The 27,599-nt window shown below is 45.1% G+C and overlaps 1 protein-coding gene across 7 annotated transcripts in view; it reads right to left on the reverse strand.

Annotated features, from left to right (window-relative positions):
- Positions 1-27,599, reverse strand: part of LOC134341013 (proprotein convertase subtilisin/kexin type 7-like) — a 323,082-nt gene that overhangs the window by 234,734 nt on the left and 60,749 nt on the right. For all 7 annotated transcript variants that reach the window (XM_063038716.1, XM_063038711.1, XM_063038717.1 and 4 more), the window contains 2 exons: positions 19,806-19,968; positions 5,081-5,171 (listed from right to left, as the gene is read on the reverse strand). In XM_063038716.1, the coding sequence (XP_062894786.1) occupies positions 5,081-5,171; positions 19,806-19,968 (254 nt within the window). The remainder of the gene's footprint in view (positions 1-5,080; positions 5,172-19,805; positions 19,969-27,599) is intronic.

Here is a 27,599-nt window from a genome sequence, read left to right on the forward strand (position 1 = left end):
AATTCCATCATCCAAATCATTAGCATATAACATTTTTAAAAATCGCTCGCAACACAGAACCCTGTGGAACACCACAAGTTACCGGTAGTCAACCAGAAAAGACTCCCTTTATTCCCACTCTTTCCCTCCTGCCAATCAGCCACTGCTTTATCCATGCCAGAATCTTTCCTGTAATATCATGGGCTCATAGCTTGTTAAGCAGACTCATGTGTGGCACCTTGTCAAACGCCTTCTGAAAATCCAAGTACACAACATCAACCAATTCTCCTTTGTCTACCCTGCTTTATATTTCCTCAAATAGTTCCAACAGATTTGTCAGGCAAGATTTTTCCTTGAAGAAACCATGCTGACTATGGCCTATTTTATCATGTACCTCGAAGTACCCCAAAACCACATCCTTAACAATGGACTCCAACATCTTCCCAACCACAGAGGTCAGACTAACTGGCCTATAGTTTCCTTTCTTCTGCCTCCCTCCCTTCTTGAAGAGTGAAGTGATATTTGCAATTTCCCAGTCCTCCAAAACAATTCCAGAATCAAGTGATTCTTGAAAGATCATTATTAATGCCTCCACAATCTCTTCAGCCACCTCTTTCAGAACCCTGGGGTGTGGTCCACCTGGTCCAGGTGACTTATCTACCTTCAGACCTTTTAGTTTCCCAAGAACCTTCTCTCAGTTATGGTAACTTCATACACTTCATGACCCCTGACACCTGGAACCTCCACCATACTGCTGGTGTACTCCAGTGAAGACTGATGCAAAATACTTATTCAATTCATCCACTATTTCCTTGTCCCCCATCACTACCTCTCCAACGTTATTTTCCAGTGGCCTGATATCCACTCTCGCCTTTTTTTACATTTTATATATCTGAAGAAACTTTTGGTATCCTCTTTAATATTATTGGCAAACTTACCTTTATTCTTTCTTAATGAATCTTTTAGTTGCCTTCTGTTGATTTTTTAAAGCTTCCCAATCCTTTAACTTCCCACTAGTTTTTGCTCTATTATATGCCCTCTCTTTGGCTTTTATGTTGGCTTTGACTTCTCTTGTTAGCCACAGTTGTGTCATCTTTCCTTTTCCTTTTTGGGATGTATATATCCAGTGCCTTCCGAATTGCTTCGGAAATCCCTACCAGTGTTCTTTTCCAATCAATTCTGGCCATCTCCTCTCTCATGCCTCTGTAATTCCCTTTACTCCAATGTAATACTGATACATCTGACTTTAGCTGCTCCTTCTCAAATTTCAGGGTGAATTTGATCACTTGCCCCCAAGGTTCTTTTTCCTTGGACATTAAGCTCCCAGGTATAGTCTTTCCACCATGATTCAGTGATGCCTACAACATCATACATGCTACAAGTTCATCTACCTTATTCCGTATACTGCAGGCATTCAATTATAATACCTTCAGTCCTGTATTCACCCTTTTTCGATTTTATCCGCATCTTACGCTGCAACTCATCCTGTTGACTGCAATTTTACCCCATCATCAGCTTCTTCTTGTTAGGAGTCTCACCACACATTGCCTCTGTTTGTAAACCAACCACCTCATCTTCATCACTGTCACTCCAGTTCCCATCCCCCTGCCAAATTAATGTAAACCCACCCGAACAACTCTAGCCAACCTACCTGCAAGGATATTGGACACCTTTGGATTCAGGTGTAACCTGTCCCTTTTGTACAGGTCATGTCTTCCCCAGAAGAGATTACAACCATCTATAAATTCGAACCACTGCTCCCTGCACCCGTTGCTCAGCCACACATTTTCCTACCAAATCATCCTATTCTTTCTCCCTCTGGCACGTAGCACAGGCAACAATCTAGGGATTCCTACCCCGGAGGTTCTGTTTTTCACCTTTCTACCTAGCTCCTTAAAATCTCTCTTCAGGACCTCCTCACCTTGTCTACCTATGTCATTGGTGCCAATATGTACCAAGACTTCTGGCTGCTCCCCTTCACCCTCGAGAATGCCCTATCCGAGACACCCCTGACCCTGGCACCAGGGAGGCAACATACCATCCAGGTGTCTGTATCGCGCCTACAGAACCTGTTCCTCTGACTAAGGAATCTCCTATCAACAGTACAGTCCTCTTCACCTCCCTGCTCTACTGAGCCACAGCACCGGACTCAGTGCCAGAGACCCGGTCACTGTGGTTACGTCCCTCCCGGTAGGTCATACCCCTCACATTCTGTGCTGACGGCCCCTTTTCCCTCTTTCTCCTGACCGTCACCCAGTCACCTGTCTCCTGCACCCTAGGGGTGACAACCTCCCTGTAGCTCTTGTCTATCGCATCCTCATTCTCCCGTATGAGTCGAAGGTCATCGAGCTGCAGCTCCAGTTCCTTATACACGTTCTCTCAGGAGCTGGAGCTTGGTACACCTAGTACAGTTGTGGTTGTCCAGGAGACTGCAAGTCTCCCAGATTTCCCACATACAGTACGAAACACTTCCCCTGGAGCCATTCTCACTAATCTACAATGCCCTAACAGATGAAGAATGAACAAATACGGGGGGGGGGGGAGGGAGGAGAGAGAAGAGAGACTGATAAAGACAATGTACTTCACCCAAGCCTGATGAGCAAAAGCCACTCTAAACACTGGCCGCCCCGCTTGCCCTTGAAATATTCTTACTGGCCCTTTGTAATGAATCCATCTCGCTGATTGGTCGCTCCTCAACTCAGAGAAGCGGCGGCAAAACTCTGCCTTTGAAATCTCGATTGTCCTGATTAAAAGGTAGCTCTTTTTATGCAGCCCTGACATGGATCTTCCAACTCAGAAAAACTGGCACGAAGCTCTGCTTTTAAACCTTGAACGCAGGACTGACTGAAAGTAGCTCTTTTTACGCACTGCACTGCCTCTTGCTGATTGACCATTCCTCAACTCAGACTGATAGCTCTGGTCTTGTACTCACTGGCATTCAGAAGAATGAGGGGTGACTTCATTGAAAGCTATCGAATGTTGAAAGGCATTGACAAAGTGGATGTGTAGCAGATGGTTCCTATGGTGCGGGAATCTAAGACCCAAAGAACACAGCCTCAAAATAGAGAGATGCCCTTTTAAAAATGAGGAGAAATTCCTTTGGCCAGAGTGGTGAATCTGTGGAATTTGTTCCTACAGGTGGCCGTGGAGGCCTATACTTTACGTATATTTAAGGCAGAGGTTGATGAAGGGAAACAGGGAGAAGGCAGGAGATTGGGGCTGAGGGGAAAATTGGATCAGCCCTGATGAAATGGCGTAGCATACTCGATGGGTGAAATGGCCCAATTCTGCTCCTATATCTTACGGTTTTATGGACAGCTAGAAGTAGACACTACTCCCATTCCACTCACCTACCTGACCAAAAGGCGTCTTCTGTCCCAGATGTGTTGAAGTTTGCAGATCCCATACAGGTTTTTAATTTTTTTTAAGAGTGGTGGGTGCATGGAAATCCTGGCAGGGGTGGGTGTAGTAGACATTTAGGGCATTTAAGACTTAGATGAGTACATCTAAGGAGGGAAGGGTCATATTGATTTTACTGTGGGTCAAAATGCTGGCACAACACTGTGGGCTGAAGGGTCTGTACAGTGCTGCACTGTTCTATGTTCAATGGTTCCAACAGCCGCCACAGAGCTGGAGGAGGAGCAAGTCATCCTTGACGTGAGAAGTGAGGAAAGAACCAGCTCCCCTGGAAAGCTCCACAGCTCTCAGCACGTCCGTAGGTTATTTGTATTAAAAACCAACATAGCACAAATGACGCATGTTTTGATGTACAGGTAATAAATAAATCTAAATCAGAATCAATTAAACCGAGAATCTCAGGTTGAAGATAAAACTATTAGACATGGACAAACCTAATAACTGGTCGAATTTGCTTTGACTCTTAGACTTCTACATTAATTTACATTTCAAGATAGTTTATGTTGAGTGATGTCGGGTGAAGAAAACAGCTAACTTGAGAAAACAAAATGGGTGCTCAGTCTGTGTTAAATATAGACCACTAGAAATCAAACACGGTGCCTCTGCTTTGCACAAAACTTTCTTCCTTTTTAGTGTTCCGCCTATTTCCGCTTGCTATAACTTAGCCAAGGGGCGAGCTCTTGCTGACTTAAGTACAGATGGGGAATCAAGATCGTGTCAACTGGCACTTTCAGAATGCCTGCAGACAGGGAGACTGTAGCTGCTGGAATTTGCTGACAAAGTGAGTGGCTTTTGCAAGCGACATTCCCAATCACTTCAAGATACATCAACAAACTATGAAAGTGCTAATTGCTTTTATATAGCACCATCCACATTCATTTCAGGATGACCTGAGGGTAATGAAACTCTAGTAAATGTAAAGATTGAAGATTAGCTTTATTTGTCACATGTACATTGAAACATACAGTGAAATGCATCATTTGCATCAACAACTACAGTCTGAGTGTGTGCTGGGGGCAGACCGCAAATGGTGCCATGCTCCCGGTGCCAACATCATATGTATGCCTACAACTTACTAAACCAAACCCGTACATCTTTGGAATGTGGGAGCAAACAGAGGAAATCCACGTGGTCATGGGAAGAATGTACAAACTCCTTATAGACAATTAAACCTGATTGCTGGTGCTGTAATAGCTTTAAATTAACTGTGACACTACTGTTCTGCCATGCTTCAATCAGTAATCTCAGGCACTGTAAAAGGTTACACTACCTCACTGTTCTACCGTTAGATCTATATGTTGGACACCTAGTCACTGTAATCAGACTACCGTTCCGGAGACTGAAAGCTCCATCAGACTGATCATCTCCCAGATCAGGCACACAGCATGACCCAACCCCCTACCAATTACTGGACCCAAGATAGTTTACTTGGCTGTGGAGTGCTCTGCCACAGACTGCAGTTGAGGCAAAGTCTGTGGTTATATCCAAAGAGGAAATTGATAAGATTCCTGATTGGTCGGGACATCAAGGGATATGGTGAGAGGACAGGTGTATGGGGTTGAGTTGGACCTGGGATCAGCCGTGAAGGAATGGTGGAGCAGACTCGATGGGCTGAATGGCCTAATTCTGCACTCAACAATGATACACAGCACCCCCACTGACCCACCCCATTAGGAATACAAACCTGCAGCTATAAATGTCATTGATCTGAAAGTGCTTGTTGAAAGCCATTGCCTCAATGCTGTCGGTCAAGGGTCCATCCAGCACACGGATACCTGTAGGGGAAAGAGAGGAGATCCCATCAGCAGTGACAAACCGACATCAGGAAAACCTCTCTCTCTGCACTCATCACAACGTGGCTAGGCACAGCTCATCGCCATCTAGAAATTTGCTGCCAACACTACTGTTGCTAGTAGAAACTGAGTGGACTTTAGCAAGGCCTTTGACAAGGTCCTGCACAGGAGGTTGGTCAACAAGGTTCAATCGCTCAGCATTCAAGATGTGGTAGTAAATTGGATTAGACACTGGCTTGTGGGAGAAGCCAAACCAGAGAGTGGTAGTAGATGGTTGCCTCTCCGACTGATTGGTGCTGGGTCTGTTATTGTTTGTCATCTATATCAATGATCTGGATGATAATGTGATCAATTGGATCAGCAAATTTGTGGATGACACCAAGACTGGGGGTGTTGTGGACAGTGAGGAAGACCATCAGAGCCTGCAGCAGGATCTCCACCAGCTGGCAAAATGGGTGGAAAATGGTAGATGGAATTTAATGCAGGTCTTGAGGGCCTGAGTTATAGGGAGAAGTTGAATGGGTTTGGACTTCATTCCCTGAGGTGTAGGAGAACGAGAGGAGATTTGATAGAGGCATACACAATTATGATGGGTATGGAAAGGGTAAATGCAAGCAGGCTTTTTCTACTTAGGTTGGGTGGGACTTGAATTAAAGGTCATTAGTTAAGGGTGAAAGGCAAAATATTTAAAGGGAATCTGAGGGAAACATTTTTCACTCAGAGGGTGGTGTGAGTGTGGACAAACTACCAGCGGAAGTGGTGGACGTGGGTTCGATTGCAATATTTGAAAGAAGTTTGGATAAGTACACGAATGGGAAGGGTATGGAGGGCCATGTCCGGATGTGGGTCAATGAGCCTTGGCAGAATAAAAGTTTGGCACAGGCTAGATGGGACAAAGAGCCTATTCCTGTGCTGTAGTATTCTATGACAATAAGTAACTAATTCCAATTCATCTTCTAAGGGGAATGAACACTAGTAGCTACAATCCAATCCTCTAAATTCTGGGGAAAGGGAGTAGGAAGATAAACGCAGAGGGCTAATAAGCAAATCCACTGCATAAAAAGGACGAGATTGTTAAGTGTTAAAACTTCCACAGTCCATTGATCCTCATTACAAAGAGAAACTCTCACCAATAGAGGCGTCAAGGACGTTTTACCAGTCGTCCGCAGATTTGGTAGTAAACAGCGCCATCTCCTGGCCAATCAAAACGGTGCATGCCAACATTGACACCGGCAAAAACATAACCACTGGCTGCTGTCCGCTGCCTTCCTTCGCTTCACATTCTGTACTTTTCTTTTAAGTTAGGAACGAAAGGCAATAAAAGGAAGGCTAAATAACCGGAGGATGTAGATCTAAAATAAATGTCAGAAGAGAGATTTGGTCCACCAGCACACCCCACCTATCCGAGGGGTTACATAGATCTTGGAGTCTGTGGCCTTATGCTTGCTCATTAGAGATCCACAAAGTAACTACCTCTTTCTCCCCATTTGTTCCTTAAGCCCTGAAGTCTCCAATAGCTTATTGAGAATTTAGCTTTCTCCAGCTCCATCATGGGCACAATCCTCTCCACGATGGAGGGCATCTTCACCCTCATCATCCGGGACATGCTCTCAAGTGCAGGAGCTTCAGAGAAGATGGTTGAGGTCGCAACAAGCTGTTGAGGTCTTGGCTCAGACTTCGCTGTTCTTTTTTAAAAAAAAGGTTCTAGTTTTGGTAACGGGGAGTTAGGGGTCAGGTTAAGATTTAGGTACGGGGATGTGGAGGAGTTAGAGGTCACACTAGAGACTGGGGTGGGGAGAGGTTATTTAAAGACGAAGCAGGAACTTTTGACTCCCCTCCCCCCAAGATTGAGGAATTGAAGGCAATGAGGAGTTGAGGGCTGGGGGAGATCAGCTATGATTATATTGAAAGGCAGGGCAGTCTATTCCTTCTCCAGTTTTCTATGGGATTATCAACATTTCCCCCTGTAACCAGCAGGAAGTTCAAAACTCTGGAGGGTGAACAGAGAAATCACAGAACTTCCTGAGAGGTCCTCATTCCAGATGATCCAGCTAATGCTCCAACATCAGACTCCAAGGTCTGAAGCTTAATGTCCCATAATCGGCGAGTCCTGTGATAGTCAGAGACCCAATGTCTGAGAGTCTAGGCCAAGGGCTGGATCCAGAGGCCCAGAGTGGCCTGTCCTGGGGTTGGAGACCTGTATGAGTGGGTGGGAAAGGAGCTTGTTTTGCTGTTGTCTCTGTTTTCTGTTGTTGCTTGTGCTGTTCTGCTGCGCGATGTGGATATGCTATGTTGGAGCCAGAATGTGTGGTGACACTTGCGAGCTGCCCCCAGCACATCCTTAGGCGTACTGGTTGTTAACGTAAACGACCTATTTCACTGTGTATTTCCATGTACGTGTGATAAATAAATGAATCTGAATCACATGCACAGCAGTGTGGCCTCAAATTCCCGCAGTTTTCTGCAAACTGCACTGAGAAATCTCCCTGAAACCACATCTCCAAGATGCAGAAGAATGGCTGTGAGGGAGAGAGGCAAGTTAGAGCCAGTATAAATCTTTCGCCCACTGATAGAGCAATGCTGGAAGCAGGGACTGTCCTTGCTAAGAAGGTAAGATACTGGCCCATAGTATATATGGTGCCAAATAGTTAGTATAGTCAGCAGGCCAGGCAGTATCTCTAGGAAGTGGAACAGTCGACATTTCGGGCTGAGACCTTTCATCAGGACTACATGAAATTAGAGATAGTAAGAGATTTGAAAGTGGGAGGGGGAGGGGGAGATCTGAAATGACAGGAGAAGACCGGAGGGGGAGGGATGGAGCCAAGAGCTGGAAAGTTGATTGGCAAAAGGGATATGAGAGGATCATGGGACAGGAGGCCCAGGGAGAAAGAAAGGGGGAGGGGGGAAGCCCAGAGGATGGGCAAGGGGTATAGTGAGAGCGACAGGAGAAAAAGGAGAGAGAAAAAGAATGCCTGTACATAAATAAATAAATAATGGAAGGGTTACAAGGGGGAGGTGGGGCATTAGCAGAAGTTTGAGAACTCAATGTTCATGCCATCAGATAGTGACATGATGGCATAAACCTCCTGCCTCCTGTCCCATGATCCTCTCATATCCCTTTTGTCAATCACCTGTCCTGCTCTTGGCTCCATCCCTCCCCCTCCTGTCTTCTCCTATCATTTTGGATCTCCCCCTCTCCCTCCCACTTTCAAATCTCTTACTAACTCTTCCTTCAGTTAGTCCTGACGAAGGGTCTCGGCCTGAAACGTCGACTGTACCTCTTCCTATAGATGCTGCCTGGCCTGCTGTGTTCACCAGCAACTTCTATGTGTGTTGCTTGAATTTCCAGCATCTGCAGAATTCCTCGTGTTTGAGTTAGTATATTCTATGAGCTGAAGGGCCTGGTTCCATGTTGTCTGACTCTCTGAAAATGCTGCAAATACTCCGCAGAGCTCCCCAGGGTGCTCCAGTTTCCTCTCACATCATTGACACTCGGTGATCTGTTGAGTGCCAGCTCCGTGAACAAATTTCACATCACATGCTGGTGATAATAAACCTGATTCTGAACGGAGCTCGCTTCGGAAGTGCTGAGCAAATGCAGATGGGAGCAACTATTTCACACTTCATTGTCCCAAGGAAAATCCAACCCATCACATAATTCCAGTGTGGACATCTTGTGGGTGGGAGGAGACAGAACGTGGAATACTAGGGGCTTTAAACTAACACTGTGCCGACTCAGTAAAAAGTTAAGGATTGCTGGATCTGAAGCTTGTTGGATGTTCAAAGAGCACACAAGGTTGATGAGCTTAATAGAAAAAGGATGTTTGCTTTGGATACCCTGAGGTTAGTAGCACAGAAAGGCTTGTGAAATGTCAAGTGAAGGAGAAGATGGAAAAGAAAACTTGAGTGAAGAGGGGCTTGGGTGGAATAGGTCAGAAATAATCAAGAAAAATAGGCAATTTTTCCAGCTTATCTGTGGAATTCATTGCCACAGACGCTTGGGGAGGCGAAGTTATTAGGTATACATAAAGCAGACTTTAATGGGTTCTTGATTAGTCGGGGGGTCAAAGGTTACAGGGAGAAGGCAGGAGATTAGTGACAGGGATAATAAATTAGCCAAGATAGAATGGCAGATCAGACTCAATGGGCTGAATGGCCTGATTTTACTTCTATAACTTACAATCTTAAATCCTTCTGCTAATTCAGCACCTGGGTCAGTAGAAGCATTCCTGTGCTGGTCCAGATCAGAGCTTGAAAACCCAGTCTCCATAAAAGAGGGGTACATCTGGCGAAGCAGTCATCGGAGTAGTCTGTGTCAGAGGGTAAGGCTTCGGCGAGAACAGGTGGAGGCAAATCAAGTAGGGTAAATTTATTTCTTATTTCTTTTTCTTATTTAACTCCTGACAGAATAGGGGGTATGTCTACAGAGCCAGGGTTCTGTTCTGGGTGTCAGATGTGGGATTTGCAGGAGACTTCCAGCCTCCCCGATGGCCACATCTGCACCAGGTACATCGAAATGCAGCTCCCTAGAGACCGTGTTAGGGAACTGGAGCTGCAGCTCGATGACCTTTGACAGTGAGCAGTGATAGACAGAAGCTACAGGGAGGTAGTCACCCCAAGGCTACAGGGCGACAGATAAATGGGTGACTGTCAGGAGAGGGAAGGAAGAACATCAGATAGTGGAGAGTGCCCCTGTGTCCATCCCCCTCAATAATAAGTACTCCATTTTAGGTACTGTTGTGGGGGGGGGGTACGTCCTACCTGGGGGAAGCAACAGCGGCCGTGCCTCTGGCCATGTGGCTCAGAAGGGTAGGGAGCTGAAGAGGAAGGCACCAGTAATAGGGAACTCTATAGCTAGGGGGACAGATAGGTGATCCTGGGGACTCAAAAAAGAAAAACAGATGGTCGTTTATCTCCCAGGTGCCTGGGTCCACCAAGTTTCTGTACACGTCTACAATATCCTGAGAAGGGAGGGTGAGCAGCCAGAGGTTGTGGTACATGTTGGTACCAACGACACAGGTAAAAGGGATGGGTTGCACTTGAATTTGAGAGGGACCAATATCCTTGCGGGCAGGTTTGCTAGAGCTGTTGGGAGTGGTTTAAACTAACATGACAGGGGGATGGGAACCAGTATGATAGAGCTGAGGATGAGCCAGCAGGTTTACAAGTAGATGATGGGTGTAACATGAATGTAAGGAAGGACAAGCCAATGACTGAGTATAAATGCAGACAGAGCAGAGTTAAATTGTATCACAGAGGCAAAATTCATAAGGGTGAAGAATGCAGGACTGAAGGTGCTGTATTTAAATGCGCATAGCATTTGGAATAAGGTGGATGAATTTGTGACACATTTAGAGATTGGTCAGTATGGGCATCACTGAGACGTGGCTGAAAGAAGGTCATAGTTGGGATTTTAACATCAAAGGATATGCTTTGTATTGAAAGGACAGGCACAGAGGCATAGGTGGTGGTGTGGTTTAGAAAAAGATGACATAGGGTCAGAGAATGTTGAATCTTTGTGAGTGGAGTTCAGAAACAATATAGGCCTCCAAATAGTAGCCAACATGTGAGGTTGAGACTGCAAAGGGAGCTGGAAAGGGCATGTAATAAAGGGTAATAACACAATTGTCATGGGGGACTTCAATATGAAAGGGGATTGGGAAGATCAGTTTGGTGTTGGATCACAAGAGAGAGATTTTGTTGAATGCCTTCAAGAATGCAAAAAGTGGCAGATGGATTACAGTGTTGGGAAATGTACGATAATGCATTTTAGTAAAAGGAACAATAGCGCAGATATTATCTAAATGGGGAGAAAATTCAAACATCAGAGGTGCAGAGGGACTTGGGAGTCCTCATGCAAGACTACACAAGGTTAATTCACTGGTTGAGTCTGGTAAAGAAGGCAAATACAATGTTGACATTTATTTCAAGGGGAATAGAATATAAAAGCAAGGAGATAATGCTGAGCCTTTATAAGACACTAGTCAGGCTGCACTTGGAGTATTGTCAACAGTTTTGGCCCCCATATCTCAAAAAGGGTGTGTTGTCATTGGAGAGAGTCCAGAGGAGGTTTATGAGGACGATTCTGGAATGAAGGGGTTAACATATGGGCAGCATTTGGCAGCTTTGGGCCTGTACTCACTGGAATTTAGAAGAATGCTGGGGGATCTCATTGAAATCTACCGAATGTTGAAACAACTAGATAAGGTAGATGTGGAGAGGATGTTTCCTATGGTGGGGGGATCCAGAACTAGAGCGCACAGCTTCAAAATTGAGGGGCGACCCTTTAGATCAGAGGTAAGAGGAATGTTTTAGCCAGAGAGTAGTGAATCTGTGGAGTGCTCTGCCACAGACTGCGGTGGAGGTCAAGTCCATTGGTATATTTAAAGTGAATATTGATAGTTTCCTGATTGGTCACGGCATCAAAGGTCATCACACACAGCACATAGACCAAAATGTTATTCCATAAGTTAATAAAATATAATTCAAAATGCATGTAGTGCAGAGCACAGGTAAACAGTAAACAGCTCACTATCTCAGTGGTGAGACCTCGGTGGTGGCAGGGTATTCATTAGTCTCCCAGTCTGAGGGAAGAAGCCGTACTCAGGCTGGCAGTCCTAGTCCTGATGCTCCTGTACCTTAAACCCGATGGTAGTGGGTCAAAGAGACTGAGGGATGGGTGGTGGGGATCCTCAATAATGCTTCAGATCCTTCATCTGCAACGCACCCGGTAAATGTCACAAACAGTGGGGAGGAAGGCCTTGATGATTCTCACAGCAGTTTTTACTGTTCTCTGTCTTGCAATCTGATGCCCTGCAGCTTCTGTACCACACAATGATGCAGCCAGACAGGACACTCTCCATGGTGTTCCTGTAGAATGGGGGGGGGGGGGTTGCCTTGCACACCTCAATCTCCTCAGAAAGCGTGGACGCTGCTGCGTCTTCTTGACCAATGAGGTGGTGTTGGTGGTCCAGGTTAGATTGTCTGATAGGTGCACACAAGGAACTTTCTGCTCTTCTCTCCCTCCTCGGCAGAGCCATTGACGTGCAATGGAGAGTGGTGGACCCACGCCTTCCTGAAGTCCACAGTCATCTCTTTTGTCCTGTCAACGTTGAGACTCAAGTTGTTGTTTTTGCACATTTCACAAGCCTCTCCACCTCCTTTCTGTACACGATCCATCATTGTTGCTGATGAGGCCAACCACTGGAGTATCAGCAGCAAACCTGATGTGGTTCGAGCTGAGTCTGGCAGTGCAGTTGTGAGTCAGCAGCAGACTGAGCACACAGCCCTGGGGGGGTGGGGGCACCAGTGCTCAACGTGATGGATCTTGAGATGTTGCTGCCAACTCTGACTGACTGGCTCTTCCTGTCAAGAAGTCCCAAGCTCCAGTTATGCAGAGGGCTGTTGAGTCCCAATGAGGACAGTTTACCCAGCAGCTTCTGAGGGATGAGCATGTTAAATGCCAAGCTGACATTGACGAACAGCACCCTGGTGTATGAGGCATAGTTTTCTGGGTGGGACAGGACGGAGTAGATGGCCGAGGCTATGGCATCATGAGTGGACCAGTTTGAGCGGTAGGCAAACTGGAAAGTGTCCAATGTAGCTGGAAGGTGGGATTTTATATGATCCAGTACCAAACATGCTCAAAGCACTTCACCATTGTTGAAGTCCGTGCTACTGGGCGATAATCATTTCAACCAATTATTGTTGCTCTCTTGGGCACGGGAATGATGGGTGCTGCCTTGAAGCCTGCAGGGAGAGTGGACTGTTTCGGAGAGATACTGAATGAGACCTCTGTTAGCTGATCCACACAGTCCCTCAGCACCTGACTAGGCATGTTGTCTGCCTCTGCAGCTTTGTGTGGGTTTACCCTGGCTAGGGTCCTCCTGGCCTCATTCCTCAGGGGAGAGGGGGCTTTCCTCGATGATGACACATCATTCCATTGATGAAATTGTGTATAGAAAGCATTCAGCTTATCAGGATGGGAGTCGTCGCTGTTGTTGATGTACGGAAACTAGTTACGGTTTGTATACCTTGCCAGACGCGCTGCGTGTCCCTGCTGTCACAAAGCCGTTACTAGTCAGGGGATATGTCGACGGACAGACTGGAAAACTCATCTAGTGAGGCGTTATGGGTGGAATTGAAAAATAAGAAAGGTATGACCACATTAATGGGGTTATATTATAGACCACCCAACAGTACTGGGAATTTAGAGGAAAAAATTTGTAAAGAGATCGCAGATTGTTGCAAGAAACATAAAGTTGTTATAGTAGGTGATTTTAACTTTCCATATTGACTGGGATTCCCATACTGTAAAAGGACAAGATGGGATAGAGTTTGTCAAATGTGTTCAGGAATGTGTCCTTCATCAGTACATGGAAGTCCCAATGAGAGAGCATGCGATACTGTTTCTGCTATTAGGGGATGAGACAGGGCAGGTGATGTGTAAGGGAACACTTTGCATCTAGTGACCACAGTGCCATTGCTTTCAGAGTAAATATGCAAAAAAGATAGGTCTGGTCCACAGGTTGAGATTCTAAACAGGAGAAAGGCCACTTTTGATGGTATGAGAAATGACCTGGCAGGTGTGGATTGGGAAAGGCTGTCTTATGGCAAAGGTGTACTTGGAAAGTGGGAGGCCTTCAAAAGTAAAATTTTGAGGGTATAAAGCTTTTATGTGCCTGTCAGAATAAAAGGTAAAGATAACAAGTGCAGGGAACCTTGGTTTTCAAGAGATGTTGAGGCCCCGGTTAAGAGAAAAAAAAAGGAGGTGCATAGTAGATATAGGGAAGTAGGAACAAATGGGGTGCTTATTGAGTATAAGAAATGCATGAGAACATTTAAGAAAGAAATCAGGAGGGCTGAAAGAAGGCATGAAGTTGCCTTAACAGACAAGGTGAAGGAGAAGCCCAAGGGATACTACAGATATATAAAATTGGTCCGCTGAAAGATCAGAATGATAATCCAAGAGCGAGAGACAAAATTGGTCCTCTGGAAGATCAGAATGGTAATCCATGCATGGAGCCAAAAGAGATGGTAGAGATCTTAAACGGATGTTTTGCATCTGGACTTACTCGGGAGATGTACAGAATCTACAGACGTTGAGGCAAAGCAGCATCAACTTCACGGACCCTGTACAGATTACAGAGGAGGAGGTGTTTGCTGTCCTAAGGCAAATCAGGGTGGATAAATCCCCAAGGCCTGACAAGGTTTTCCCTCGGACCCTGCAGTAGGCAAGTGCAGAAATTGCTGGGGCCCGAGCAGAGATACTGGAATCGCCCTAGGGACAGGTGAGGTACTAGACAATTGGAAAATGGCCAATGTTGTTCTGCTGTCCAAGAAAGGCTCTAAAAATAAACCAGGAAATTATAGGCTGGTGAGTCTGACATGAGTAGTGGGAAAGTTATTGGAAGGTGTTCCAAGGGACCTGATACATGAGTATTTGGATAAACATGGATTGATTAAGGATAGTCAGCATGGCTTTGTGCCTGGTAGGTCATACCTAACCAACAGAGTTTTCTGAGGAAGTTACCACGAAAGTGGATGAAGGCAAGGCAGTAGATGTTGTCGACATGGACTTTAGAAAGGCATTTGACAGGGTCCCACATGGGATGCTAGTCAAGAAGGTTCAGTCACTCAGCATGACGTAGTAAACTGGACTCGACACTGGCTTTGTGGGAGAAGCCAGAGAGTGGTAGTAGATGGTTGTCTCCCTGACTGGAGGCCTGTGACTAGTGGTGTGCCACAGGGATCAGTGCTGGGTCCGTTGTTGTTTGTCATCTGTATCAATGATCTGGATGATAATGTGGTTAACTGGATCAGTATGGCTTTGTGGGATCTGCATCAGCTGGAAAAATGGGCTGTAAAATGGCAGGTGGAACTTAATGCAGACAACTGTGAGATTTTGCACTTTGATAGGACCAACCAGGATAGGTCTTACACAGTGAAAGGTAGGACACTGAGGAATGTGGTAGACAAAGGGATCTGGGAATGCAGGTCCATAATTTGCTGAAAATGGCATCATAGGTAGATAGGGTTAGAAAGAAAACTTTTGGCACATTGGCCTTAAATCAAAGTATTGAGTACAGGAAATGGGATGTGATGTTGAAGTTGTATAGGACGTTGGTGAGGCCTAATTTGGAGTATTGTGTGCAGTTTTGGCCAGCTACCTACAGGAAAGATGTAAACAAGGTTGAAAGAGTACAGAGAAAATTTACAAGGACGTTGCTGGATCTGGAGGACCTGAGTTATAAGGAAAGATTGAATAGGTTAGGACTTTATTCCTTAGAATGTAGAAGATTGAGAAGAGATTATAACAGGTATAGACAAGGTAACTGCAAGCAGGCTTTTTCCTCTGAGATTGGGTAGGACTACAACCAGAGACCATGAATTAAGAGTGAAAAGTGAGAAGTTTAGAACAGAGATAGAACAGAGAATAGTACAGCACAGTACAGACCCTTTGGCCCACAATGTTGTGCCGACCCTTAAACCCTGCCTCCCATATAACCCCCCACCTTAAAGTCCTCCATATACCTGTCTAGTAGTCTCTTAAATTTCACTAGTGTATCTGCCTCCACCACTGACTCAGGCAGTGCATTCCACGCACCAACCACTCTCTGAGTAAACAACCTTCCTCTAATATCCCCCTTGAACTTCCCACCCCTTACCTTAAAGCCATGTCCTCTTGTATTGAGCAGTGGTGCCCTGGGGAAGAGGCGCTGGCTATCCACTCTATCTATTCCTCTTATTATCTTATACACCTCTATCATGTCTCCTCTCATCCTCCTTCTCTCCAAAGAGTAAAGCCCTAGCTCCCTTAATCTCTGATCATAATGCATACTCTCTAAACCAGGCAGCATCCTGGTAAATCTCCTCTGTACCCTTTCCAATGCTTCCACATCCTTCCTATAGTGAGGCGACCAGAACTGGACACAGTACTCCAAGTGTGGCCTAACCAGAGTTTTATAGAGCTGCATCATTACTCCGCGACACTTAAACTCTATCCCTCGACTTATGACAGCTAACACCCCACAAGCTTTCTTTAACTACCCTATCTACCTGTGAGGCAACTTTCAGGGATCTGTGGACATGTACCCCCAGATCCCTCTGCTCCTCCACACTACCAATTATCCTGCCATTTACTTTGTACTCTGCCTTGGAGTTTGTCCTTCCAAAGTGTGCCACCTCACACTTCTCCAGGTTGAACTCCATCTGCCACTTCTCAGCCCACTTCTGCATCCTATCAATGTCTCTCTGCAATCTTCGACAATCCTCTACACTATCCACAACACCACCACCACCGAAGATCCTAGCCAGAGGCTCAGCAATCTCTTCCCTCGCCTCGTGGAGCAGCCTGGGGAATATTCTGTCAGACCCCGGGGACATATCCGTCCTAATGTATTTTAATAACTCCAACACCTCCTCTCCCTTAATATCAAGATGCTCCAGAACATCAACCTCACTCATATTGTCATCACCTTCATCAAGTTCCCTCTCATTGGTGAATACCGAAGAGAAGTATTCATTGAGGACCTCCCTCACTTCCACAGCCTCCAGGCACATCTTCCCACCTTTATCTCCAATCAGTCCTACCTTCACTCCTGTCATCATTTTTTTCTTCACATAATTGAAGAATGCCTTGGAGTTTTCCTTTACCCTACTTGCCAAGGCCTTCTCATGCCCCTTTCTTGCTCTTCTCAGCCCCTTCTTAAGCTCCTTTCTTGCTTCCCTATATTCCTCAATAGACCCATCTGATCCTTGCTTCCCAAACCTCATGTATGCTGTCTTCTTCCTCCTGACTAGATTTTCCACCTCACTTGTCACCCATGGTTTCTTCACCCTACCATTCTTTATCTTCCTCACCGGGACAAATTTATCCCTAACACTCAGCAAGAGATCCCTAAACATCGACCACATGTCCATAGTACATTTCCCTGCAAAAACATCATCCCAATTCACACCCGCAAGTTCTAGTCTTATAGCCTCATAATTTGCCCTTCCCCAATTAAAAATTTTCCTGTCCTCTTTGATTCTATAATTATCATGGAAAAGGATAAAGGCCAGGGAGCGGTGGTCACTGTCCCCCAGATGCTCACCCACTGAGAGATCTGTGACCTGACCCCGTTCATTACCTAGTACTAGATCTAGTATGGCATTCCCCCTGGTCGGCCTGTCCACATACTGTGACAGGAATCCATCCTGGAAACACTTAACAACATCCGCCCCATCTAAACCCTTGGAACTAATCAGGTGCCAATCAATATTAGGGAAGTTAAAGTCACCCATGATAACAACCCTGTTATTTTTGCACCTTTCCAAAATCTGCCTCCCAATCTGCTCCTCTGTATCTCTGCTGCTACCAGGGGGCCTATAGAATACCCCCAATAGAGTAACTGCTCCCTTCCTGTTCCTGACTTCCACCCATATTGACTCAAAAGAGGATCCTGCTACATTACCCACCCTTTCCGTAGCTGTAATAGTATCCCTGACCAGTAATGCCACCCCTCCTCCCCTTTTTCCGCCTTCTCTATCCCTTTTAAAGCACTGAAATCCAGGAATATTGAGAATCCATTCCTGTCCTGGTGCCAGCCAAGTCTCTGTAATGGCCACTACATCATAATTCCATGTATGTATCCAAGCTCTCAGTTCATCACCTTTGTTCCTGATGCTTCTTGCATTGAGGTACACACATTTCAGCCCTTCTACCTTACTGTCTTTACACCATTTATTCTGCTTCTCTTTCCTCAAAGCCTCTTTATATGTTAGATCTGGCTTTACACCATGCACTATACTTGCAGTTCCCCCATGACCTTTATCCTCCTTCACCTCACTATCTGCTCTAACACTCTGGATCCCCTCCCCCTGCAAATCTACTTCAAAGCCCCCGGAGCAGCACTAGCAAACTTTCCTGCAAGGATGTTAGTCCCCCTCTAGTTCAGGTGCAACCCGTCCCGTCGCAACAGGTCCCATCTTTCCTGGAACAAGGCCCAATTGTTCAGAAACATGAAGCCCTCCCTCCTGCACCAACTCCTTAGCCATGTATTTAGATGCATTATCTTCCTATTTCTAGCCTCACTAGCATGTGGCACGGGTAGCAATCCTGAGATTGCAACCCTGGAGGTCCTATCTTTCAACTTTGCACCTAACTCATTAAACTCTCTTTGCAGGACCTCCTCACTCTTCCTACCCACTTCATTGGTCCCTACATGGACCACGACATCTAGCTGCTCACCCTCCCTCTTGAGAATACTGAGAACTCGATCTGAGATATCGCGGACCCTGGCACCAGGAAGGCAACAGACCATCCAGGATTCTCGATCTCTTCCACAGAACCTCTTATCTGTCCCCCTAACTATCGAATCCTCTATCACTACTGCTCTCCTCTTTTCCCTCCTTCCCTTCTGAGCTGAGGGTCCAGTCTCGGTGCCAGAGACACAACCACTGCAACTTGTCCCTGGTCGGTCGTCCCCACCAAAAGTGTCCAAAACAGTATACAAAATGTAAGATGCAAAAGGTAAGTTTAAGGGTAACATCAGGGGAAACTTCTTCACTCAGAGGGTTGTGAGAGTGTAGAACGAGCTGCCAGCACAAGTGGTGCATGTGAGCTCGATTTCAATGTTTAAGAGAAGCTTGGATAAGTACATAGCGTGATATGGAGAGCTATGGCCCTGGTGCTGGTCAATGGGAGTAGGTAGCTTAAATGGTTTGGCATGGATTAAATGGGCCGAAGGGCCTGTTTCTGTGCTGTACTTTTCTATGACTAAGATATCGTGATTGAGGTCACCGACAACAATGAAGACACCATTGAGGTTGCAAATGTGCTGTAGAGCTCCTGCAGCATTTAGCCAGCACTAGCATGGGGTGGGGGAGGGGCTGTAAACAGCAATAATCACAATGGTAGTGAACCCCCTCGGTGAATAGCAGGGCCTGCACTTCACCATTAAAAACTCTTAGTTGTGGTGAGCAGTGCGCCATTACTACTGAGGCGTTCACGCACCAGTTCTTATCAATATAGACACGCAGACCTCCTCCATGGATCTTGCCGGAGGTCACAGCATTTCTGCCCGCCTGTATGGAGATTAGGTAGGATCTGGAATGGTGTCTTGAAGCCATGTTTCTGTCAAGATGAGCGTGCACAGTCTCTCATCTCCTGCAGCTACAGATGCAGATAATCCAATTTATTTTCCAATGATCAGATGTTAGAGAGCAGAATTCGCTTTAAGTCTTGCTTTAATAACAGCGCGCTTACCGTCTTTCTATATTCAGGCGCACTGCTTCCCTGAGTAGCTGTTGTAGACCGCGGTGTAGAGCGAGACCCCACTCCCCGCATTCGTCCGTAACTGCGCAGCACCTTTGTTATTCAGATTGTAAGAGTTCCTGATGTTCAGCAACATTCTTTGGTCAAAGAAAAGATGACCAGGACAAGAAATTTCACCATTGATTGGTGCTAGAGTGGCTGCTGCACCCACGCGCTTGCCACCTTGTGGACTTGAACTTGAAGGTGTGAAGGAAGGGAGAGATGAAGAGGAAAGGGGGCAGCGCGGAAGAAGGGAGAGATGAAGAGGAAAGGGGCAGCGCGGAAGAAGGGAAGTTCCAATCAAGCCTGGGCAAGATTACCTGCAATACGGCTTCCAAAAGCCACACCAACTGCACAGAAGTTGTTTGGGGCAGCAGCAATCTCACCGGCGCATCGAGTACCGTGGTGATTATCACCATGTTCATCAGGGTGAGGCATGGGATCCTCATCGTTCGAATTCAGGTCATAGCTTCCTTCAGGAGACTGGCAAGAGGTCGTTTAAAAACAAAACATCCAAATTAATTATTTCATTTAGAACTTCCCATATAAAGCATCAGTGGATCAAGAGACATTGTAGGAGCCGTGCATCTGTTCTCTATCTGCATTGCGTTCTGTGCTGCGCGTTTATTGTGGTATCTAGTTACATGGTTATGGGCGTGGTAAAAGCAAACGGAATAAGCTCTATATCCTTGCTTTGTTCAGGGCAGTTTGGAGCCGGGGGCCGGCGGATGTCATGTTCACCGCTCGGTAATGCTTATTTACCATAAGATCATAAGATATAGGAGCAAAAGTATGCCACTCAGCCCATCAAGTCTTCTCCGCCAATCAATCATGGGCTGATCCAATTCTTCCAGTCATCCCCACTCCCCCCTGCCTTCTCCCCATACCCTTTGATGCACTGGCTAATCAAGAACCTAACTATCTCCGCCTTAAATGCACCCAATGACTTGGCCTCCACAGCCGCTCATGGCAACAAATTCCACAGATTTACCACCCTCTGACTAAAGTAATTTCTCCACATCTCTGTTCTAAATGGACGTCCTTCAATCCTGAAGTCATGCCCTCTTGTCCTGGACTCCCCTACCATGGGAAATAACTTTGCCATATCAAATCTGTTCAGGCCTTTTAACATTCAGGATGTTTATATGAGATTCCCCCTCATTCTCCTGAACTCCAGGGAATACAGCCCAAGAGCTGCCAGACATTCCTCATATGGTAAACCTTTCATTCCTGGAATCATTCTCGTGTGTCTTCTCTGAACCCTCTCCAATGTCAGTATATCCTTTCTAAAACAAGAAGCCCAAAACTGCACACAATACTCCAAGTGTGGTCTCACGAATGCCTTATACAGCCTCAACATCACATCCCTGCTCTTATATTCTATACCTCTAGAAATGAATGCCAACATTGCATTCACTTTCTTCACCACCGACTCAACCTGGAGGTTAACCTTTATGGTATCCTGCACAAGAACTCACAAGTCTCCTTGCACCTCCGTATTTTGAATTCTCTCCCCATCTAAATAATAGTCTGCCCGTTTATTTCTTCCACCAAAATGCATGACCATACTCTTTCCAACATTGTATTTAATTTGCCACTTCTTTGCCCATTCCCCTAAACTGTCTAAGCCTCTCTGTTTCCTCAACACTACCCGCTCCTCCACCTACCTTTGTATCATCGGCAAATTTAGCCACAAAACCATTAATCCCATAATTCAAATCATTGACATACATTGTAAAAAGCAGCAGTCCCAACACTGACCCCTGTGGACCTGCACTGGTAACTGGCAGCCAGCCAGAATAGGATCCCTTTATTCCCACTCTGTGTTTTCTGCCAATCAACCAATGCTGCACCCATGCTGGTAACTCCCCTGTAATTCCATGGGATCTTATCTTGCTAAACTGCTTCATGTGCGGCACCTTGTCAAAGGCCTTCTGAGAATCCAAATACACCACATCTACTGCATCTCCTTTGTCTACCCTGCTTGTAATTTCCTCAAATAATTGCAGTAGGTTAGTCAGGCAGGATTTTCCTTTCAGGAAACCATGCTGGCTTTGGCCTATTTTGTCATGTACCTCCAGGTACTCCATAATCTCATCCCTAACAATCGATTCCAACAATTTACCAACCACTGATGTCAGGATAACAAGTCTATCGTTTCCTTTCTGCTGCCTCCCACCCTTCTTAAATAGCGGAGTAACATTTGCAATTTTCCAGTCAGCCAGTACAATGCCAGAATCTATTGATTCTTGAAAGATCATTGCTAATGCCTCCGCAATCTCTCCAGCTACTTCCTTCAGAACCCGAGGATGCATTCCATCAGGTTCAGGAGGTTTATCCATTAAGCTTCCTGAGCACCTTCTCAGTCATAATTTTCACTGCACATACTTCACTTCCCTGACACTCTTGAATGCCCGGTATACTGCAGATGTCTTCCACTGTGAAGACCGATGCAAAATACGCATTCAGTTCCTCTGCCATCTCTGCGTCTCTCATTGCATTATCTCCAGCGTCATTTTCTATTGGTCCTATATCTACCCTCAACTCTCTTTTACCCTTTATATACTTAAAAAAGCTTTTGGTATCTTCTTTGATATTAGTCACCAGCTTCCTTTCATAATTCATCTTTTCCTTCCTAATAACCTTCTTAGTTTCCTTCTGCAAGTTTTTAAAAGGTTCTCAATCCTCTATCTTCCCACTATCTTTGGCTACCTTGTTTGCCCTCTCTTTAGTGATCACAATACTATCTCCTTTACCATAGCATTGGACAGAGATAGGAACAGACAAGTTAGGAAAACGTTTAATTGGAATAAGGGGAAATATGAAGCTATCAGGCAGGAACTTGGAGGCATAAATTGGGAGTAGATGTTGTCAGGGAAAAGTACAGAACAAATGTGGCAAATATTCAGGGGATATTTGCATGATGTTCTGCACAGGTAGGTTCCAATGAGACAGGGAAAGGATGGTAGGGTACAGGAACCGTGGTGAACAAAGGGTGTTGAAAATCTCGTCAAGAAGAAAAGAAGAGCTTATGAAAGGTTCAAAAAACTAGGTAATGCTAGAGATCTAGAAAATTATAAGGCTAGCAGGAAGGAGTTTAAGTATAAAATTCGGAGAGCCAGAAGGGGCCATGAGAAGGCCTTGGCGAGCAGGATTAAAAATAACACCAAGGCATTCTACAAGTATGTGAAGAACAAGAGGATAAGACGTGAGAAAATAGGACCAATCAAATGTGTCAGTGGAAAAGTGTGTATGGAACCAGAGGAGATTACCGGGGGTACTTAATGAATACCTTGTTTCAGTATTCACCATGGAAAATGACCTTGGCGATTGTAGGGATGACTTACAGTGGATTGAAAAGCTTGAGCATATAGACATTAAGAAAGAGGATGTGCTGGAGCTTTTGGAAAGCACCAAGTTGGATAAGTCACTGGGAGCGGACAAGATATAGCCCAGGCTGCTGTGGGAGGCAAGGGAGAAGATTGCTGAGCCTCTGGCAATGATCTTTGCATCATCAGTGGGGACGGGAGAGATTCCGGAGGATTGGAGGATTGCGAACATTGTTCCATTATTCAAGAAAGGGAGTAGAGATAGCCCAGGAAATTATAGACCAGTGAGTCTTACTTCAGTGGTGGGTAAGTTGATGGAGAAGATCCTGAGAGGCAGGATTTACGAACATTTGGAGAGATATAATATGATTAGGAATAGTCAGCATGGCTTTGTCAAAGATTGGAGGTGTTGTGGATAGTGTGCAGAGCTGTCAGAGGTTACAGCAGGACATTGATAGGATGCAAAACTGGGCTGAGAAGTGGCAGATGGGGTTCAACCCAGTTATGTGTGAGGTGGTTCATTATGGTAGGTCAAATATGATGGCAAAATATAGCAACTTTTGGCCAGTTAGCTTAACATCTGTAGTTGGGAAAATGCTTGAAGTTGTCATTAAGGAAGAAATAGCGAAACATTTAGAAAGGAGTGGTTCCATGTGGCAGACGCAGCATGGATTCAGAAAGGGCAGGTCCTGTTTGACAAACTTACTGGAGTTCTTTGAGGACATAATGAGAGGATATCATATACTTGGATTTCCAGCAGACATTTGATAAGGTGCCACACAAGAGACCTATAAATAAGATACGGATGCATGGAGTCGGAGGAAGTGTATTGGCATGAATAGTGGATTGGTTAACCAATAGAAGGCAGAGAGTTGGTATAACTGGGTGTTTCTCCGGTTGGCAGTCAGTGGTGAATGGGCTGCCGCAGGGGTCGGTGCTGGGCCCGCAGCTGTTTACCATTTACATTGATGATTTGGAAGAGGGGACTGAGTGTAGCATAGCAAAATTTGCTGATGATACTAAACTGAGCGGAAAATCAAATTGTACAGAGGATGTGGAGAGTCTGCAGAGGGATATAGATAGGTTAAGTGAGTGGGTCAAGGTCTGACAGATGGAATACAACATTGGTAAATGTGAGATCATCCACTTTGGAAGGAATAATAGAAGAGCAGATTATTATTTAAATGGTGAAAGATTGCAGCATGCTGTTGTGCAGAGGGACTTGGGAGTGCTTGTTCATGAATAGCAAAAAGTTGGCTTGCAGGTACAACAGGTTATTAAGAAGGCAAATGGAATGTTGGCCTTCATTGCTACAGGAATTGAATTCAAGAGCAGGGAAGTCGTGCTGCAACTATACAGGGTACTGGTGAGGCCGCACCTGGAGTACTGTGTGCAGTTCTGGTCTCCATACTTGAGGAAGGATATACTGGCTTTGGAGGCAGTGCAGTGGAGGTTCACCAGGTTGATCCCAGGGATGAAGGGGTTAACCTATGAGGAGAGATTGAGTCGCCTGGGACTATACTCTCTGGAGTTCAGAAGAATGAGAGGGGATCTTATAGAAACATACAAAATTTTGAAAGGGATAGATAAGGTAGAAGTAGGAAAGTTGTTTCCATTGGTAGGTGAGACTAGAACTAGGGGACATTGCCTCAAGATTCAGGGGAGAAGATTTAGGACAGAGATGAGGAGAAACTGTTTTTCCCAGAGAGTGGTGAATCTGTGGAATTCTCTGCCCAGGGAAGCAGTTGAGGCTTCCTCACTAAATATATTTAAGAAACAGTTAGATAGATTTTTACATAGTAAGGGAATTAAGGGTTATGGGGAAAAGGCAGGTAGTTGGAGCTGAGTTTACGGACAGATCAGCCATGATCTTATTGAATGGTGGGGCAGGCTCGATAGGTTCGATGGGCCAGATGACCAACTCCTGCTCCTATTTCTTATGTTCTTATTAACGACAAGACTCTTGGCAGTGTGGAAAATCAGAGGGGTCTTGGAGTCCAAGTCCATAGGACACTCAAAGCTGCTGCGCAAGTTGACTGCGTGGTTAAGAAAGCATACCGTGTATTGGCCTTCATCAACCGTGGGATTGAGTTCAAGAGCCGAGAGGTAATGCTTTATAGGACCCTGGTCAGACCCCACTTGGAGTACTGCGTTCAGTTCTGGTCACCTCACTACGGGAAGGATGTGGAAACTATAGAAAGGGTGCAGAGGAGATTTACAAGGATGTTGCCTGGATTGGGGAGCATGCCTTATGAGAATAGGTTGAGTGAACTCGGCCTTTTCTCCTTGGAGCAATGGAGGATGAGAGGTGACCTGATAGAGGTGTATAAGATGATGAGAGGCATTGACCGTGTGGATAATCAGAGGCTTCTTCCCAGGGCTGAAATAGCTAACACGAGAGGGCACAGTTTTAAGGTGCTTGGAAGTAGGTACAGAGGAGACATCAGGGTGTTTTTTTTTTTTAAAAAACGCAGAGAGTGGTGAGTGTGTGGAATGGGCTGCCGGCGACGGTGGTGGAGGTGGATACAATAGGGTCTTTTAAGAGACTCATGGACAGGTACATGGAGCTTAGAAAAATAGAGGGCTATGGGTAACCCTAGGTAATTTCTACATTAAGTACTTGTTCAGCACAGCATTGTGGGCCAAAGGGCCTGTATTGTGCTGCAGGTTTCCCATGTTTTGCTTTTACTTTGGCTCTGACTTCACTTGTCAGCCATTGTAGTGTCCTCTTTCCATTCGAAAATTTCTTCTTATTTGGAATATATCTGTCTTGCACTTCCCTCATTTTTCACAGAATCTCCAGCCATTGCTGCTCTGCTGTCCTTCCTGCTCGTGTCTCTTTCCAGTCAACCTTGGCCAGTTCCCCTCTCATGCCATTTTCCTTTATTTCACTGAAATACCGACACATTGGAATTTAGTTTCTCCTCCTCAAATTTCAAAGTGAACTGGATCATATTGTGATCACTGTTCCCTAAGGGTTCCTTAACCTTAAGCTCTGTTATCACCTCCGGATCATTGCAAACACCCAATCCAGCACAGCCAATCCCCTAGTGGGCTCACCAGCAAGCTGTTCTGATAAGCCATCCCTTAGACATTCTACAGATTCTCTCTCGAGGTCCAGTACTGGCCTGGTTTTCCCAATGCACTTTCATGTTAAAATCCCCAACAATTACCATGACATTGCCTTTCTGACATACCTTTTCTATCTCCTGCTGTAATTTGTAATCCACATCCTGGCTACTGTTTGGAGGCCTGTATACAACTGCCATTAGGGTCCTTTTACCCTTGCCATTTCTTAACTGACCCATAGAGACTCTAAACCTTCCAATCCTATGTCATCCCTTTCTAATGATTTAATTTTATTTCTTATACACAAGGCCACACCACACCCTTTGCCTACTAACCTACCTTTCCGATACACCGTATATTCTTGGACATTCAGCTCCCAATGGCAGCCATCCTTTAGCCAAGTTTCAGAGATGGCCACAACGTCATACTTGCCAATCTGTAGCTGAATTTCACGATCATCCATTTTATTTCTTATGCTGCTTAAGTTTACACTCAAGTTTCATCGTTTCAAGATTGTATGTTTGCTAATTGCTAATAAAGGATTGAATAGATACACTCGACTTCTGGAACAATCATTATTGGAGCTGAGGGCTCAATATATGGGTCTAACAAAATGGGGGGGGGGGGGTCACCAGCAGCAGCAATTGGTTTGTTAGAATTGGCCAGTACAATCTGTCAAAAAAAAATTTCAACAGTTATCCTAAATGAACATCAGCACTCGGACGTATCTGTGAGATTAAAAACAGTGCAGCTTGGAGAAGCTTGTGGCAAGTAATGACCTGTTGTTGATTCCTGCTGTGTGTTTGGGGTTGGAACACGGCTTGGAATGGTTATCACTGACCGTAAGCTCTGTAGCGTGGTGCTAGCCTATCAGTTCTGCACTCGGTTCTATTGATTGTTGACATCTGAATTGAATGCCATTATTTTGTCTGATTTGTGCACTTGGAAAACAACATGAGTCAAGATGGAAACAGTGACCTTGAAGTCAGCACTAAAAGAGATATTAAACTTATTGGGAAAGCTTTGGTGACTAGAATTGACAAATTTCAGAAGTACTATAACAAAATTGTTGAAAAGCTTAATGATTTAATATTAATTAGCAGCCTTTTATAAGAGCAAGATGTCTCACAAGTGCCGTCTCATTTGGATGATTTAAAAAATCTTTGTGAAACTGTTGCTAAGCAACATAACATGTTGTTGTCTTGAATGTCCATCTCAGAGCAAGATTTAAAAAAAACAAATGCTTTGTGAATATTCAGATGCTTATTAATACAGTCACAGGACTCTGCCTTCCACCTGTGGACATGTAAGACACAGTGTCTTTCTGTCTGCCTTTAATTTCTCCCTTTCCCGACTTAAACTTTGAAATTTTAACTTTATTCAGTTGGATCCTGCAAAGTGATAATTATAGTTATGGCTACCTTGAGAAGCACTAAAAGGAATCCCGATACAGGTAATGGTAAGCCTAAAAAAATTGACGAAGCTGCAGAGCAGCCAGGGTTAATAGATTAGAGACTCATTGAGCTCTATCGTCGCTGAACTAACTCAACTAAAAGAAAGTCTTCTCCGTTTGGAAGAAAAAATTGATTCTTTGAGCTTGGATCTTAAAGAAGTAACTCGCAATGCGGCTGATATTTCCTCTCGTCTGGAAAAGGGTCAACAATGGATTGTTGATTTGGAAGCTCGTTCCCGTCGGAACAATATTCAAATTGTTGG

Source organism: Mobula hypostoma, chromosome X2, assembly GCF_963921235.1.
Source record: "Mobula hypostoma chromosome X2, sMobHyp1.1, whole genome shotgun sequence".
NCBI lineage: Eukaryota > Metazoa > Chordata > Chondrichthyes > Myliobatiformes > Myliobatidae > Mobula > Mobula hypostoma.